Source organism: Syngnathus scovelli, chromosome 6 (assembly GCF_024217435.2).
Source record: "Syngnathus scovelli strain Florida chromosome 6, RoL_Ssco_1.2, whole genome shotgun sequence".
Lineage (NCBI taxonomy): Eukaryota > Metazoa > Chordata > Actinopteri > Syngnathiformes > Syngnathidae > Syngnathus > Syngnathus scovelli.
Genome location: NC_090852.1, coordinates 6,743,984 through 6,759,696, shown reverse-complemented (window position 1 = coordinate 6,759,696; position 15,713 = coordinate 6,743,984). Strand labels below are relative to the sequence as shown.

The following is a 15,713-nucleotide window of genomic DNA, read 5'->3' as shown; positions in this document are numbered from 1 at the left end:
ATCTACTAGTTTACTTCAGTCCTAAAAAGGAGATCTTGACCAGCGCTGTTGGTGATGGACGACAACAGCCACTTTACCTTATTATAGGATTGCACACATTGCTGCAACTGAATTCTCCCTGGTCACGGACAACTGGCCCTTCTATCTTCTACTAAGTACTTATACATTACTGAAACTAAAGCTTCTCTGTACAGCGAAAATAGTTTGATAGTCTTACTGCTACAAGTGGATCATCTAGTGCAACATACAGATACGCATAAAGTTCAAAATTCACTTCAGTATATTAGAGTTCCAACTAGATGTTTAGTGTGCGTGTGTGTGTGCGCGTGTTTTTGTGCATTTGCGCCCCCCCCCCCCACTCCCTGTCTCACGCCATCTATCATCAGACAAATAAGGCTCAGTTTCATGCTTGACATTCCTCCCCCTCATGGAGATTTATGCGAACTTCCTGCTACACTACAATACTATTATTTTAAAACAAGTTACCTCCAAAAACCTGTTATTGTCAAACTGCTGTAGAAGTAGAAGAGAGCTTGTAGTGAATTTTTCCCACCACATCACTACATTGTTATTGAAATTCAAACTTATTTGTTTGTTCATTCATTCATTCATTCATTCATTCATTCATTCATTCATTCATTCATTCATTCATTCTAAATAATTCGTCACATAATGTCATCTCATTTGTGTCACAGTTCATCATTTTTAAATTAATTTGATTTGTTGATCGTGATGGGTCAATATGATGATGGAGAATGCGAATGCGAGGGCAGAAAAACGCGCGCAGTGTCTTCTCGACTGGGCGTGGGAAGAGATGTGGCAACTTGAAAACACGCAGAAAGTAGGAGGGGTCAAGTGTCGCGGCTGAACTTTGCCACAAATGCACCACGCGCACTCATACGGTGCGGCTTGTTGTGATCGGAGCTGCAGTTCTTCGTCAGCTCCTTCGGTTCGAGATGTTCATCTGGCTGTCGGTCGTGGGTGGCTTTCTGCTCATCCTCAGGACACGCTTCCCCTACTGGCTGGACGACTGCGTCTACATCCTCCGGAGTCTCCTGCTCGCCATCAGGCTGATCAAGTACAAACGGAGCAAACCATTCTATGGCGTCTTGGACGGATTCCTTGCAGCGGTCCGGAGACACCCGGACAAGACATTCTTGCACTTTGAGGGCGAGTGCTTCTCCTACGGCGAGGTGGACCGGCGCAGCAACCGGCTTGCCCGGGTGCTGAAGCAGGAGGCGCGCCTACGGGAGGGGGACGCGGTGGCCCTCTTTCTGGGCAACGAGCCCAACCTCGTGTGGACCTGGCTGGGACTCGCTAAACTGGGTTGTCCGGTTGCTCTGCTTAACTTTAACATCCGATCCAAGTCTCTGCTGCACTGCTTCTCCTGCTGCGGCGCAAAAGTGTTGGTGACGTCGGCAGGTGAGATGCGTGACGTGCGTCTGCCATAGTTGGGCAGACTCATGTTCAAGGGCCACTTTTGAATTTTAAAACAGAATGACGGGCAAAACCATTCATAAAATGAGGAGAATCAAAGTAAAAATCGTTTTTAAAAAAATGGTAATAATTGTGGCTGATGATTGAATGATAATTTTGCAGCAGGTTGATGTGGTGAGCACCACCTACCTCAAAGTTCTGAGGTTGGGCATTCGAACTATGGCCATCCTGTTTAAAGGTCACGTGCACACCTTTCCTTCTATCTTGGATAAGAAAAAGTTGAGCTGGAAAAAAATGTCTGACAAAAATGTTTCATATTGAATTTATATGCTTTTATCTGAATTCTACCGGCATGAAACCTTAAATGTTTACTATTAAGGTGCATTATTCACATTAAATAATGAAATAATTATATATAAAATATATGCAAATTAAAAAAGTTATTAGTAATCATGTTTTATTTTATTTTCATTTTATTTTTTGCCAGAAGAAATTTTTCCTTTCTGAAAAGTCAAGTAATAACAAGAATATGTATATGTGTTTGCAGAGCTGCAGGAGGCCGTGGAGGAAGTTTTGCCAGCGTTGAGGGAGCGAGGGGTCAATGTGTACTTCCTATCAAAAACATTCAAGTTGCAGGGTGTCAATTTCTTGGCTGACAAGATCTCCAAGGCCTCGGACCAACCTATGCCCAAAGACCTCCGAGCCAACGTTACCGTCAGGAGCACTGCTATATACATCTACACGTCTGGAACCACTGGTATGAACGGGACAAAAACATCCACAACTCCTTTGAGTGTGTTTGAGAATTTTATATGACAGAAAAAAATACTTTTGTCCCTAATAGGTTTGCCTAAAGCAGCGATCATCACCCACGAGAGGATGTGGGCCGCATCCTTCCTCCAGTCGCTGTGCGGCGTCACAAGAAACGACGTCTTCTACATCAACCTGCCGCTCTACCACAGCTCAGGCTTCCTCATTGGGTTAGGGGGCTGCATTGAGAGAGGTAGGTCATGACCTTTTCGATTTGAACAAAAGCTATGCGAACAATGTCCATACTGACATATAGTGACTATTGCTGCAGGTATATCGGTCGTGCTGAAGAGGAAGTTCTCCGCGTCTCAGTTCTGGGACGACTGCAGGGAGCACAATGTGACCGTGATCCAGTACATCGGCGAGACCATGCGCTACCTTTGCAACACGCCCAAGGTCAGATACGATCTCCTCCCTCAAGATGATCCCAATTCCCTGATGTTGTTCCCCTCTGCAGAAGGATAATGAGAAGGACCACAAAGTACGGATCGCCCTGGGCAACGGAGTCCGCGCTGACGTCTGGTCCGAGTTTCTCAAGCGCTTCGGTGACATAAAAGTAAAGGAGCTGTACGCGGCTACAGAGGGAAACATCGGATTTATTAACTACACCTCTAAGGTCGGTGCTGTGGGACGGATGAACTTTTTCCACAGGGTAGGTGAAATTTTTCATCATTCCCTGCTTGTTGGTTTATATCTCACTCCGTAAACTTCTCCCGCCAGTTAATTTTCCCGTACTTGTTGATCAAGTTTGACATCGAGAAGGAGGAGCCTATCCGAAACGCTCAGGGTCTTTGCGTTGAGGCGGCCACAGGTGAGCTGAACACACTTAAAAAACCAAAACGTCATGTTAAAAAATGTTTGCGATTACGAAGACAGGAATGAACATTTCAAAAGGGTGTAGTCTTTTGTGCATCATGGCTGTCTGTCAGGTGAGACGGGCCTTCTGGTGGGGAAGGTGACGCAGAGGTCGCCCTTTGTGGGCTACGCGGGCAACGAGCAGCAGACGGAGAAGAAGAGGCTCCGCGACGTGTTGAAAAAAGGCGACTTGTACTTCAACACGGGAGATTTGCTTCGCTTTGACAAGGACAACTTTGTCTACTTTCAGGATCGTGTTGGTGACACTTTCAGGTAAGTCGTGAAGTGACGATATGACTTTAATATTTGAAAGTAGGGTTTTTAAAATTAGGTTTGGGTCTTAAATTAGGGTTTCAATTTAGGAATAGGGTTTGAAATTAGGTGAAACTCATTTTCTTCTGAACAGATGGAAGGGCGAGAATGTGGCCACGTCGGAGGTAGCAGATGTCCTCACCTTGGCGCCTTGCATTTTAGAGGCCAACGTTTACGGTGTTAAGGTGAACGGTAAGGCATAAACGACTTGTGCCGTATGTGAGACGAGACGGCATTAACGCTTTGGCCGTGATAGGGAATGAGGGGCGAGCAGGCATGGCGGCGATCACGTTGAAAGAAGGAGAAGACTTTGACTGCGCCGACACCTACAGGCAGGCCGTCAACTACCTGCCGGTCTACGCCTGCCCGCGATTCATCAGGGTCCAGGTGAGGCTTCCTTCTGCATGTGTACATATATTGTGCTTATAATCCCAAAACATGTAATTCAGCCTTCCTTGGAGATGACGGGCACATTTAAACTGAAGAAAGTCAAGCTGGTGGAAGAAGGCTTCAACCCCGCCCTCATCAGTGATCCATTATATTACTTCAACGCGGCCAAAAAGACCTTCGCTCCCATGACCACGGAGGTGTACAGCGCCATAACCAGAGGCCTTATTAAACTCTGACAAAAGTGTTGAAGCTTAAGTGTAAAGACATTTTGTTTACAGGCACGTTTGCTGCTTCAAACAATTTATCTCAGGGATGCACCACAAGACTATTTATGATAGATCCAACCCTGATAGCCACAGAAAAGATGGTACACGGCAGTGCTCTGCCACTAATAAGAATTCATCCTTCATGATGGATGAAATCAACTGTAGCATTTCAAACATGACACTGAAATAATTTATCCACAATGCTCTTGTGTCAGAATGAAGTTGTGTGTGTACATTAACATGCTTGAACTTTGGATAATAAACTTTGTAGTGAAGTTTCTCCTATCTGAAGGGAGTTTTCAGTGATGCACCTTTGAACGGATATTATGATTTGCATTATCTGCTTTATGGGTTACAATTCATATCACAGATAATGAAAGAGTGGAGGATTATTTAGTTAGTTTTGATGAGTAAATATTTGTTTTTCTGTATTTTTTTTTAAAAAAGGACTGAAAGGCCTGGTCATTAGTAGGTGAGGTAAAATGTTATGAAGGGAAATAGTTTTAGAATACAAAGATTTGTGATTTCGTTTGTAATTAACGTATTTGCCGGTGTATAAGTCGACTCGGTGTATAAGTCGACCCCCTAAAATTCGACGTAAATTTACGATTTTATGATATATCCTTTGTATAAGTCGAGCTCAATTGTTGCATTATATTAAACTTCAAAATTCAATCAGAAATATGCGAAATTTATTGACGAAATGTGTTCAAATTCGCGAGTTTGTAGCGAGCGATCTATACGCCATTTTAAATATTATTTACTTTATGACCCTTTGATATTACGCGCCGAGAGAGACTAACAACAATGAACACTCTTAGAAACTGGTTTATTTTTAGTTAAGAAACAACAAATTATAATTATAAAGTGATTGCCGGTACATAGAGTTCAAAATTCGTCTTCATCGTCGCTATTTCCGAAAAGCTCGTTCCATTCGTTTTCGTTTAGTTTGTCGTCATAAAGGGCATCTTCTTGGTCTTCTCTATCCTGAGAGCGTTTGGCGAATATTTTCTAAGTGCCAACGGCTCTTGCGCCATAAAAAGTCCGCCCCGGCTGGTTCCCCATGTCGGCCACCACAAGTGAAAATTCGGCCTCTTCCCCTGGAAGTCCGGCCAAGTTTGGCGAATATTTTCTAAGTGCCAACGACTCAACCGCCGTAAAGTGTCCGCCTCGGCTGGTTCCCCGTGTCGGCCACCACAAGTGAAAATTCGGCCTCTTCCCCTGGAAGTCCGGCCAAGTTTGGCGAATATTTTCTAAGTGCCAACGACTCAACCGCCGTAAAATGTCCGCCTCGGCTGGTTCTTCCGGTCGGCCAGAACAAGTGAAAATTCGGCCTCTTCCTCTGGAAGTCTGGCCAAGTTTGGCGAATATTTTCTAAGTGCCAACGACATTCATTTAGACATGGCGATTGAATGTTTACGTACCGGTAGTTATTGTCGTTGCTTGACGCGCGATGACTCGCACATTCCCTCAATACCCAGTACTTTCCCCTAGCAGTCATCGTCGCTGCCTGGCTTTCGATGAGGTGAGAATATTTGAAATTGTTGCTGAGGATGCGTGTTAATGCGATGAACGCTTTATAATGATTCAGTTTCTCGAGAAACGGCCTTGGTTACCATCACATTTGAAGCGATGAATACGAAGTTAAATTTTATGACTCGGTGTATAAGTCGAGGTAGATTTTTTTCGGTCAATTTTGGATTGAAAAAGGTCGACTAATACACCGGCAAATACGGTAGTTAACCAAATGAGTTATAAAAATTAATATTTTTTTTGTAAATCATGGTGAAAATCTGTCATGAAGTGATTGGAGCTGGGCGACCAAATGCAGCTTGGACCAGGGTTTATTGAAGGGAAAAGATAGTTGGAAGAGAGGATAAGGGGAACAAACTAACAGAACCGGCAAACTGACATAACTTAATTCCCCAATGTTTCCTTTTTAATTGTTTGAAGTCGTTTAAGTCGTTTGATGTCGTCTCGGCTCCTTGTTTCTTGGTTCGTGTCTGTCAGTTCTGTTTCGGTTGGCCAGTCTGTCGGTCGGTCAGTAAGTCAGTACACTGCTGACTTACTGACCAACCGACAGACTGGGACAGACAGAGTGTACTGACTTAAGTCAGTGTACTGACTTACTTACTGACTTAACTGACCGACCGACAGACTGGCCAACCGAAACATAACTGACAGACAGGAACCAAGAAACAAGGAGACGCGACGACATCAAATGACTTAAATACAAGACAGGTAACAAGAGGCAGGTGACTGTGGTTACATTGATTGAGGTAACACAGGAGGGGAGGGGCAACGCGAACAGAAACCACGGTAACAGACATAATAAAGCAACCGGGGACGGGGACGAGGTGTGACAAAATCCCATAATATTCTGACTTTGTACTCATAATATATACTATTAAAAATAAATTTCTAGTGAAATTAGAGCAATCCTGCAATTATAAAGCAACACCATATACTAAATGCTTATTTTAAGTGTACTAAATTCAATGACTCGTTTTAATCAATGAAAAGGACATTATTGAATTTTTTATTAACGCCAACTAGTTGGCTCCATTTTCCAGTTTGAAATGCAAATAACAAAATAAGCAATTGATAAGATAAATACATAAATTTAAATAAGACCCCACAGAATACTTTACTTCAAAAATGAATTTCTTTATTAATACAGTGGTATACGTTTAAAAAAAAAAATAAAAAGAATGTTGGGAGAGAACGTTTTAAACAAAAACAATCCAAATAAATAAAAAGAATGCTCATCGCATGGAGAATTAAACTACTGTGGCATTGAAGCACTGAAGTGTTATCATATCAAAAGAAAATAGTAGTAATGTGCCATAATAAATCGTCTATTAGTACAAAAATACATTTCAGGGCACACACTAAAGCATCCAGTATCACAAATAAAGGAAGGGACCAGTTGTCGTTCCCCTAACCCACTTTGAGCGCATCTTTTAAAACCATTTAAATCAAGCATTTGTCTATTTTTGTTTTGTAAATAAGAATAAAAACTTCTCATACAGTTAAAAATGCCTTATGTCGTGTACTTATGCAGTAAGTAGAAAAGTTGGACTTATTACTGCTAACGTCAGTTCCAAGGCTCAGGGGTTTTAACCGGAATACAAACATGACCAGAGTAACTTCTTCACTCTCTTTTCCTCTCTCTTTTTTTTTTTAAACAAACATTTTCTCTTTTATACAAAACAATAAAGATGTACAAAAGTTAATTTACAGAGAACCAAGGCCATATGCTAGCGCTATGTACAGCCACAACGTCCATTTCTGCAGCTCGTCACGCTTCGTATGCATAGCAGGAAAAAAAAGCAGACCTTTCGTTTTAATCGGCATCAATTCTTTACGTGTGCTAGAATCAAAGTTCAGTTTCGGAGAGAGCAAAAAAAAAAAAGCAGAGACAACTTTGTGTCGACGGTGACCGGAGCATCAGGTTGGATGCAATGTGGATTGCTCTCTCTTATATGTGTGTGTATGTTTTATATATATATACACACACACACACACACACACACACACACACACACACACACACACACACACACACACACACACACACACACACACACACACACACACATACACACCGTAATTTTCGGACTATAAGTCGCGGTTTTTTTTCATAGTTTGGGTGGGGGGGTGGCTTATAATGTGGAGCGATTTATATGTGAATTTTTTTCAAAAATTTCCCCCGCGATAAACGAACCGTGATGTAGCAAGGGATTACTGTATTTGAATTTCAAGTGACGTCAGCAGCACGTCAGCAGCCATTTTGTTTACAAAAAGGACAAAGATTGATCACGGGATGACGAAGATGACGAAGGGCCCCACGTACTACCGGCATCATTAGCGGCTTTGTTTCTAAGTGACACGGAGGACGAAGCGTTTGAAGGATTTAAGGATTTGGGGTGACACAGAAGGTTTGAAAAACGATTATGGCTTCTACACACGCCTGGTCCTACTCTACGGAGCTCTCTTTCACCTCCGTGGATAGAAGTCGGGGGCCGGCGCTCGGCCAGGTGGCTGTCCCGGGACGGTGGATGGGGCTCGGTCATGGCTTTTAAGCACGCCCGGTACTATTCTATGGATCTCTCTTCCACCTCCGTGGCTGGAAATCCACGCCGCCACACGCCTGGAAGTTTGTTTTGTTAAAGAGCCGTTTACCAAACCCACGTCTTTCCTTGTACTTTGTTAACGCTACAATATAGTTATATACTAGATCTGTGGAATAACGACGAGGCTGACGTCAGGGCGCACGCGCGCCGTTGTTGACAAAGGACGAGGAATTTGATCGATGGATTTAATGATTTAGAGTGCACAGATGGTTTGATAATATTATTGCTTATATAATAGTTATGTGATATCTAATTTATATATCGTTATATGGGCCTGTGGAATATTTTGAAGTGCAAGCTTGTTGACAAAGGACGATCGATGGATTTAATGAATTGGAGTGACACAGATGGTTTTATAAACGTGTTATTTATGTAATCGTTTTTTTTTTTTTATAACTCTGAATGTTACGTCAGGCCCGTTCTCAGGTCTTCGTTTGTGTTTATGTCACGTTAGCATATCTATCGTTTAGCCTGTTGTTGCTCGTTCATGTCTGTTCTTGGTGTTGGATTTTGTCGAATACATTTCCCCCCAAAATGCAACTTATACTCCGGAGCGACTTATGTTTTTTTTCACGTTATTGTGCATTTTATGGCTAATGCGACCTATATTCCGGAGCGACTTTTAGTCCGAAAATTACGGTCGGTGTGTGTATATATATATATATACACACACACACATACACACACACCCATACATACATATATAAAAAATATATAATTTATATTATATATGTATATATAGTATATATGTGTATATATATATATATATATGGATATATAATATAATCTATATTATATGTATATATGTGTGTGTGTATATATATGTATAAGTGTTTATTTTCTATGCAGATAAGGCATCACTGCTCGCAGTGTTGGATGGGCTTTTCATATGTAGAAGTGGTAGCAGGCATCTGGACCTGAGTCATAGCACATGCATAGATCTCTAGACAGCAGGAGTTTGTCAAATCAAGTCATTATATTCTATCTATGGTAAAAGATTTGCTACAAAAAAAACATCACTTTTCAATTCAACAGAGAGTGCCCGCTCACAACAAAAGGGCATCGTTGATGCTAACTGTGAACCTTGATTCCGTCTGCGTATTTTGTGGATCTTGACGGTCACACCAATTGCAAACAAAACGGATTGACGTATGCCGACTTTGCCCTTTGGGAATTTTTTTTTTTTTTTTTACACCTTGCCAAAAAACACGCTCAGTAATATTAAAGGACATTATTTAACCAATTTTTATCTTCTTATTTTTACTAATCTGGGGCCTCACTTATCAAAGAGTGCGTAGGATTCTTTTGAAATGGGTTAATTTGCACAAAAGCTGGAAATAGCGTTAGACAAGAAAAAAGTTTGACCTATCACCCCATCCGTGCATGTCTACCAACATTTCCTAAGTCAAGTGCGTCTTGCCTTTTACATTGCCAAAATCAACCAAATAGCACCACATCAAATTGAACAATTGAGCACTTTCAACTTCTGAGTGAATCATGACGACGGGAGAAAAAAAAAGGAAGACTGAAATGGTATTGTTTATAAACGAGTTGGACATGGGGCAGTGTTCAAATAATACCCCAAAAAGTTTGCTAGCCAGTGTTGCTGCTACTATAGCCGGAAAAAAATAAAGGTGGTTCAAAGAGTCCTTTGTTTCTTCCTTCCGAGTTGGGAGCGGTGGCTGAGTGCTTGTGGAAACGATCTATCAAAGGCCGCCTGCAATTTGATTATCCGATTTCCTTTTGAGCAGCATCTTTGAAAGCTACCAAGAAAAAAAAGTCGTACACGCATTCTTCCAACCCGTCAAATCTCTTTTCTCAATCTTCAATCTCGTCAAATCTCACAAATGTTGCACAGGAAGTTGCATGTGCATCTTTCAGGCCCTGTTTTGTGCTTACGCAGCGCTGATAAGTGAGACCCCTGACATTTTACAAAAGTAGCAAAAAAAAGTCAAGATAAGATTACTCAGTCTGTGGCACTGTCATGCACTTTCACTTCAGTCCCATTGTTCCTTTTCTTTTCTTTTTTTTTTTTTTTTGCAAGCCTCAAAAGCACCGGAAAAAATGACCCTAACAACAACAGCTGGACGATGCTGGACTCTCCGCATTTTTGGAGGGGTTAGGCAGGTAAACAAAGAGAGAGTGGTGGATTCACCATGTGCCCCACCCCCCCCATATCACCTTGCCACCTTCTTTCACATTCAAGAACAGACCAGCTGTCGCCTTCTTCAGAAGTGGTCGATGAGCACAGAAACACAGTTTGCACCCACCAGGTAGTTTGGGTCTCCGGGGAGAGATTTGTTCTGCCAGTTTTTAGGGTCACCTGCGCACAATACACATCATATGTTTATTTTATATATGAAGAAAAATCATCAAATTAATTGCCATTTTGAATTATGCTTCCACGGTAGAAAACCACAAATGTTCAATAGCACATGTTAAGACTGAATGTGCAAGTCAAACTTATCCATCATCATATTTGAATGAGATGTTAGGTTCTTTCCCAGCACAAAGCACATTTTATGCATGTATTTGGGGAAATTAAACAATGAAATGAATTCGAAAAAGGTCTACTCTGGAGTTGTTGCATGTCAAGTTAGTGTTCTGAGTAACAAAAAAACTAAAACAAGAACTATGACAAGATTTAAATATTCTTCTCCTCCTCTTCTATTAGTCAAAGAGTTGCTTGACCAGTTAAGAGTTGAAAGGGAGCCGTAGACACGCTAAAGACTGAACACTGACTCTCAGCTCTTTATTGAGCAACATCTTTTAGCCAATGACACATTTACAAGCTGGGGGAGGGCGACATAATGTATTTTATGATTCAACTTGAGGAAGCAAGGAATGCTTGATGGAGCAGAATAATCACCTGCGCTGTGAAAATGACTTGAATTTTTGAAATTGCTTTGAAAAAGGATTGAAGACATTGGTAGTAAAATCTTCCCCTGCTACATAAAAATGCTAAAAAAATACATATATATCTTTTAATCAGAATTGATTGTTTCATGAAATTTAGGGATAATGATACCCAATGGTGAAGGAATGAAATATGGAAAAGAAGGTGGGGGAAAAAAAAACTCCCCTGTACAACCATGCAAACCTTTAAGCCTACACAGAGAGAGAGAGCGAGAGAGAGGACAGCGTACCCGACGAGGAGTCGGAGGATTTTAGAGCAAAAGACCAACCATCAGGGGTCATAGACGCACAGTGAGGTAAGCGCAGTTCCACCGGCTTCAGGAACTTGAGTCCGTGAGGGCCGCACATCACCAGCGGACTTAGCAGCGTTTCTCCTGCAGGGGGGACATGCAGCCACACTAAGACCCCAGAAAGGTAGAACAAATAATCATGTTGTTTGCAGTAATGTCTGTGTGCTGACTTCTTTTAAGGAGACTGTATATTTACAGTTATGCAAGCTATACACTGACTACATTCAACTGTAGCAAATTGTCATTTCATCAGTGGTGTCAGAAATGTAAAGGATGCACTCACCTGACCTTTTGCGAGCATCTTAAGATGATACAAACTAGCTGGAGTGCAATGCATTGTGGGTTGATGGCGCCTCAAAAGGACTTTATTCATAGCTATACGTCCCGTTGGGAACGGAGAGCTCCATGTGAGACTGACCTTTCTCCTTGTCGAGGGGGGGCAGGATGCTGTTGTCGCGGCACACCTTGAAGTAGATCTCTTGCTCCACGTTCTCAGGGATGGCACCCTGGGGGATGATGATGCTGACGCCCGTCTCAATGGAGCTTAGGACCCCACCGTTGCAGTTGAAGATGCCTCTGGCGGTGGCCACCACCGTGTGCCCTTCATCCTCGTCGTCATCGTCCAGTGCGCCGGGGCTGTCGCGGGGGTCAGAGTCATTAATCGGGGCAATGTTTGGTGCACAACAAGCCGCCATGAGTGTGGAAAGAGACAGAGTGACAATTTACCTTACAGGAATGGCTTTGGGGATGGCGTTGATGTTATTGTGCTGGTATTTGGGCCTATTGTCCATGGTGCGAGTGAAGGTGTCCAGACCACTGTCGTGATCCAGAGGCTGGGGGGAGAGCTGCAGCTTTCCCCCGCTGTTGCTCACCGTGCCGGGCTTGCCGAGGAGCTCCGTCTTCACCTGTGTGTCGTTGGGCAGCAGGTTGTGGTTGAACTTGGGGCTCTCGAACTTGCGCTCGAACGGCCGCGCAGAGCTGGTGTACGGCTTAGGGACGTAGCGGTTGTAACCGGTGGGAACGGGAGCACCGACGGTACCGACGGTCTTTGCGGGAGCCGTCTCCGTGCCGTTGACCGGGGACTTGTCGGGAAGGGCCCTTGGGGGCAGATAGCCGATTGGCGTGGGTTCATCCCTGCTAACAGGTCTGAGGGCTGCCAAGTCGGGTTTGGGGGAGCTCAGTGGCTCGGCTATGGAGTTCACTAGACAAAATAGAAACAATCACATATAAAATAAAGATTCACAATTAGTTCGAAACATCAATTGCTGTTGCATAATAATGCTAAAGTACAACTAGTCCATGTTCCAGTGGGTAATTTGAGATCTTACCATCACTTGGGATGAGCTTGGGCAGAGTATTGGGTGGGATGGCAGAGCCAGGGGGTCCGTACTGAGAAGAGGGGCTTATCTGAGGTAGGGGGTCATATCGTTTGTCACCTGGACTCACTTTCTCGACAGACTCCACTCTAATTTGGGTGAACACATGAAGATTGAATTAAAAAAAAATGCTGTTGGACAAAAAAAAAAAAAAAAAAGAACAGGAAAGTTTCTTTTCTTTTTGGAGGCATGTGCTTCTACCTGTTGTACGGGTACGACAGTTGAGCTGGTTTGGCCACATCGTGGAAGCGACTGATGCCAGGATTGGGTTGGCCCATGGCTTTGCTGTCAAAGCTCCGACGATCAAAGTAGGACAACTGCTTCCTGTAGTACTCCTCGTCTTCGTCCGGGTCATAGTGATTGGTACGCATTACATCATCGAGTGGTTTGGTGTGAGGCCTCTGTGGCTCAGGAGCCCTAAAAATTATGGCGGCGTTTTAAGGCACCATTTTTATGAACATTTGCTTTAACACCTTGAATTTGCTTTACTACTTGCCGCCACTAGATGGGGCTCAAACAACAAATGCCAGACAGCAGGCATAAAAAAAAAAAAAAAAAAAAAAAAAAAAAAAAAAACCTTGTCCTTGCTCTACCTTTGCTGTCACCAGAGGGTGCTGTTTATGACCTCAACGTACCTGTAGGAAGACCTTTCCTGCTCCAGGTTGCTGAGCGAATTTGCCTTGAGCACTGGACCAGGTGCACTTGAAGGTTTGGGAACATCTGCTGGCTGAATGAGAACCAGAGGACACAATTAGCCTAAGTTTGTTCCTTCTTGGGAGAAAAGAACAGCACATGCTGCTAACATTGCTATAATGTACCCTGAGAACTGACGAGTCTCCTTCCTTTGCCCTGTCCATCGAAACGGAGCGTTTATTTTCAAACATCTTTACTCTGTTGAGGACCGACTGTGGTTTCATGGCCGGGTCTTCCTCCAGGTCTTCCCGTTGGAGGGGTGGCAAGGGTTTAGATCCAGGAGTGACTGCTGGTTCACAAGAGGATGTGACGACCTCTGTTTTAGGAGGGAGGATTGGTGGTTCGCAGTTCATCACAGGCTCGTGCATCCCTGCCTTGAAGCCCCGGTGTGGACCGGGAATGTAGGTGGGCCTTAAACCAGAATCGCCGTAGTACTGCTTTAGCGGTTCTGGAGAACGAGGCGAATTAATGGGAAAGCTGTGAGCTTCTGCCTCATAGGGAGAGCGTGCATCGTAGCCAACAGGGGGCGGCGGTGGAGGCGGGTCATCGTAGCGAATAGACTTAGTGTGGCGCGCTCTGCCATCGTATCCCACAGGAAGGGTGTCTTCGTATCGCGGTTGTGGCGGGCTGTAGTCCCTCCCGGGCCCGTCCTCGTACGGCGAGCGGGGGGCGTAGGCGATGGGTTGCTGGTGGCCCGGCTGGTAAGCTGGGGGCTGGGAGGGTGAGGTCTGCTGGTCGTAGGGCGACCACTGTTCGTTGTAATGAGGCACACGGTTGTCGTAGTGCATGTGAGAGTCAGTGTTGTGAGACTTTGGTTCTGTGAAGCCGCCTCCGTCGTAACCGTAAGGCGGGTGCTCGTATTCCCGGTATGGCTGCTTGTCCTGGTACGGGAGCTGGTGAGTGTAGCTCAGAGACTGCTTCAGGCCATGGTTCATTCGCACAGGTTCCTCCAGATTGTACAGGTCTTTCTTGAACATCTGTGAAGAGACAATATGAAATGAATGTTCTGGGGACAGAACCATGGCGATGATCCTACGCGTTTAACCATCTTCGTGTTTCAAGGCAGAACTTTGGGGAAAGAAATCCCCAACAAATAAAAAAACAAACAAAAAACAGATGAATAAAAGTGAAATTCATGGAAGTGAGCATACAGTATGTAACACTTTCCAAATTACATAGAGAAATTTGTCAAAGTGCAAAGTTACACAAGCAAACATTTGTTTATTGAAAGAGTTCTGAATGCCCGTTTGACAAGATGCCTTTCAAGAATGACGATCATCCGTATTTGTTTGATTTCTTTTTCTTCTTCCATGTTTGATAATAAAATCAATTTCATTTCTGAAAGGCCACATATCAAACATATGATGTGTAGCCTGTAGACAGCAAATTGAGTTACAGCTCTTCCTATGGAAGAAGGTTGATTTCTTGGCATCTGCTCAGAACTAAGCATGTGAACATTAACATAATGCAGTGTGCTGAGGTGAGTGATTTGTTCCATAGGGAGAATTGCTTTAACGGAAATCATTATCAAGAGTACTGTCTGCAGGTTAGCTTTCATCATGCAACCAACATTCAGTTTGAATCTAATGCAAAAAAAAACCTACTGGCACTACAACACAACACATCTACAATTAGGCCACTCGAAAGGATTGTCTTTTGTCTACGGAAGAGAGTTAAAGCTAAAGGAACCCAAAAATATTTTGGAGCCATGCAAAGGGAGTAAAAGGCAACAGTTAGGGCTGGTTGCTGATGGTCTTCACCCTGGTCAAAGACTCAAGATTTACCAGTCCTTCTGGTCTCGCCATTGTGCATGTGGACCAGTATGTCGCACATTCTCTGGGAGCCAGAGGCACACAGTGGGCGCAGTGAGGCACACACAGTGTGCGCAATTCATGCAGAGAGCGAGTGGAAAGCATGTGCGTGAAGACAGGCAGTTAAAACGGCAGACTGTGGCCCAGGCCCGGTCCAAGTGGGCAGTGGAAACAGCGGGTACCTTTGGTTCTGGACCAGGTGGTCCAGGTGGGTAGTGTTCATGTGGTGGTGGTGGGGGCTGAAAAAGCTCAGGGGCAGGACTGGGGCTGCTAAGTGAGTCAGCCTGAGGAGCTGCGGCTGCAGCATGGGGCAGCTCCTCTAGGTGCAAAGCCTCTAGCTGTACAGGCTGCTCAACAGCAGGGGGCGCTACCACCGCTGCGGTCAAGGAGGGCATGGGCAGAGAAGCCTCCTCTTGCTGTG

The 15,713-nt window shown here is 43.9% G+C and overlaps 2 protein-coding genes across 15 annotated transcripts in view; one reads left to right on the top strand and one right to left on the bottom strand.

Annotated features, from left to right (window-relative positions):
- Window positions 1-873: 873 nt before the first annotated feature.
- Window positions 874-4,355, top strand: LOC125971364 (long-chain fatty acid transport protein 2). Its single transcript, XM_049724626.2, has 10 exons — window positions 874-1,422; window positions 1,985-2,194; window positions 2,282-2,440; window positions 2,519-2,643; window positions 2,705-2,899; window positions 2,968-3,058; window positions 3,177-3,375; window positions 3,509-3,606; window positions 3,671-3,801; window positions 3,864-4,355. Exons 1-10 carry the CDS (start codon window positions 957-959, stop codon window positions 4,038-4,040), a joined length of 1,851 nt encoding a protein of 616 aa, XP_049580583.1. The 5' UTR covers window positions 874-956; the 3' UTR covers window positions 4,041-4,355.
- Window positions 4,356-6,716: 2,361 nt separating this feature from the next.
- The window catches only part of tjp1b (tight junction protein 1b), a 53,174-nt gene continuing 44,177 nt past the window's right edge, over window positions 6,717-15,713 (bottom strand). For 9 of the 14 annotated variants that reach the window (XM_049724606.2, XM_049724608.2, XM_049724607.2 and 6 more), the window contains 9 exons: window positions 15,475-15,708; window positions 13,607-14,458; window positions 13,424-13,515; window positions 12,990-13,205; window positions 12,741-12,877; window positions 12,139-12,613; window positions 11,831-12,048; window positions 11,353-11,496; window positions 6,717-10,529 (listed from right to left, as the gene is read on the bottom strand). In XM_049724606.2, coding sequence (XP_049580563.2) covers window positions 10,435-10,529; window positions 11,353-11,496; window positions 11,831-12,048; window positions 12,139-12,613; window positions 12,741-12,877; window positions 12,990-13,205; window positions 13,424-13,515; window positions 13,607-14,458; window positions 15,475-15,708 — 2,463 coding nt within the window. In that variant the 3' untranslated portion in view covers window positions 6,717-10,434. The remainder of the gene's footprint in view (window positions 10,530-11,352; window positions 11,497-11,830; window positions 12,049-12,138; window positions 12,614-12,740; window positions 12,878-12,989; window positions 13,206-13,423; window positions 13,516-13,606; window positions 14,459-15,474; window positions 15,709-15,713) is intronic. The other 5 variants (XM_049724613.2, XM_049724621.2, XM_049724612.2 and 2 more) reach the window with 4 other exon arrangements.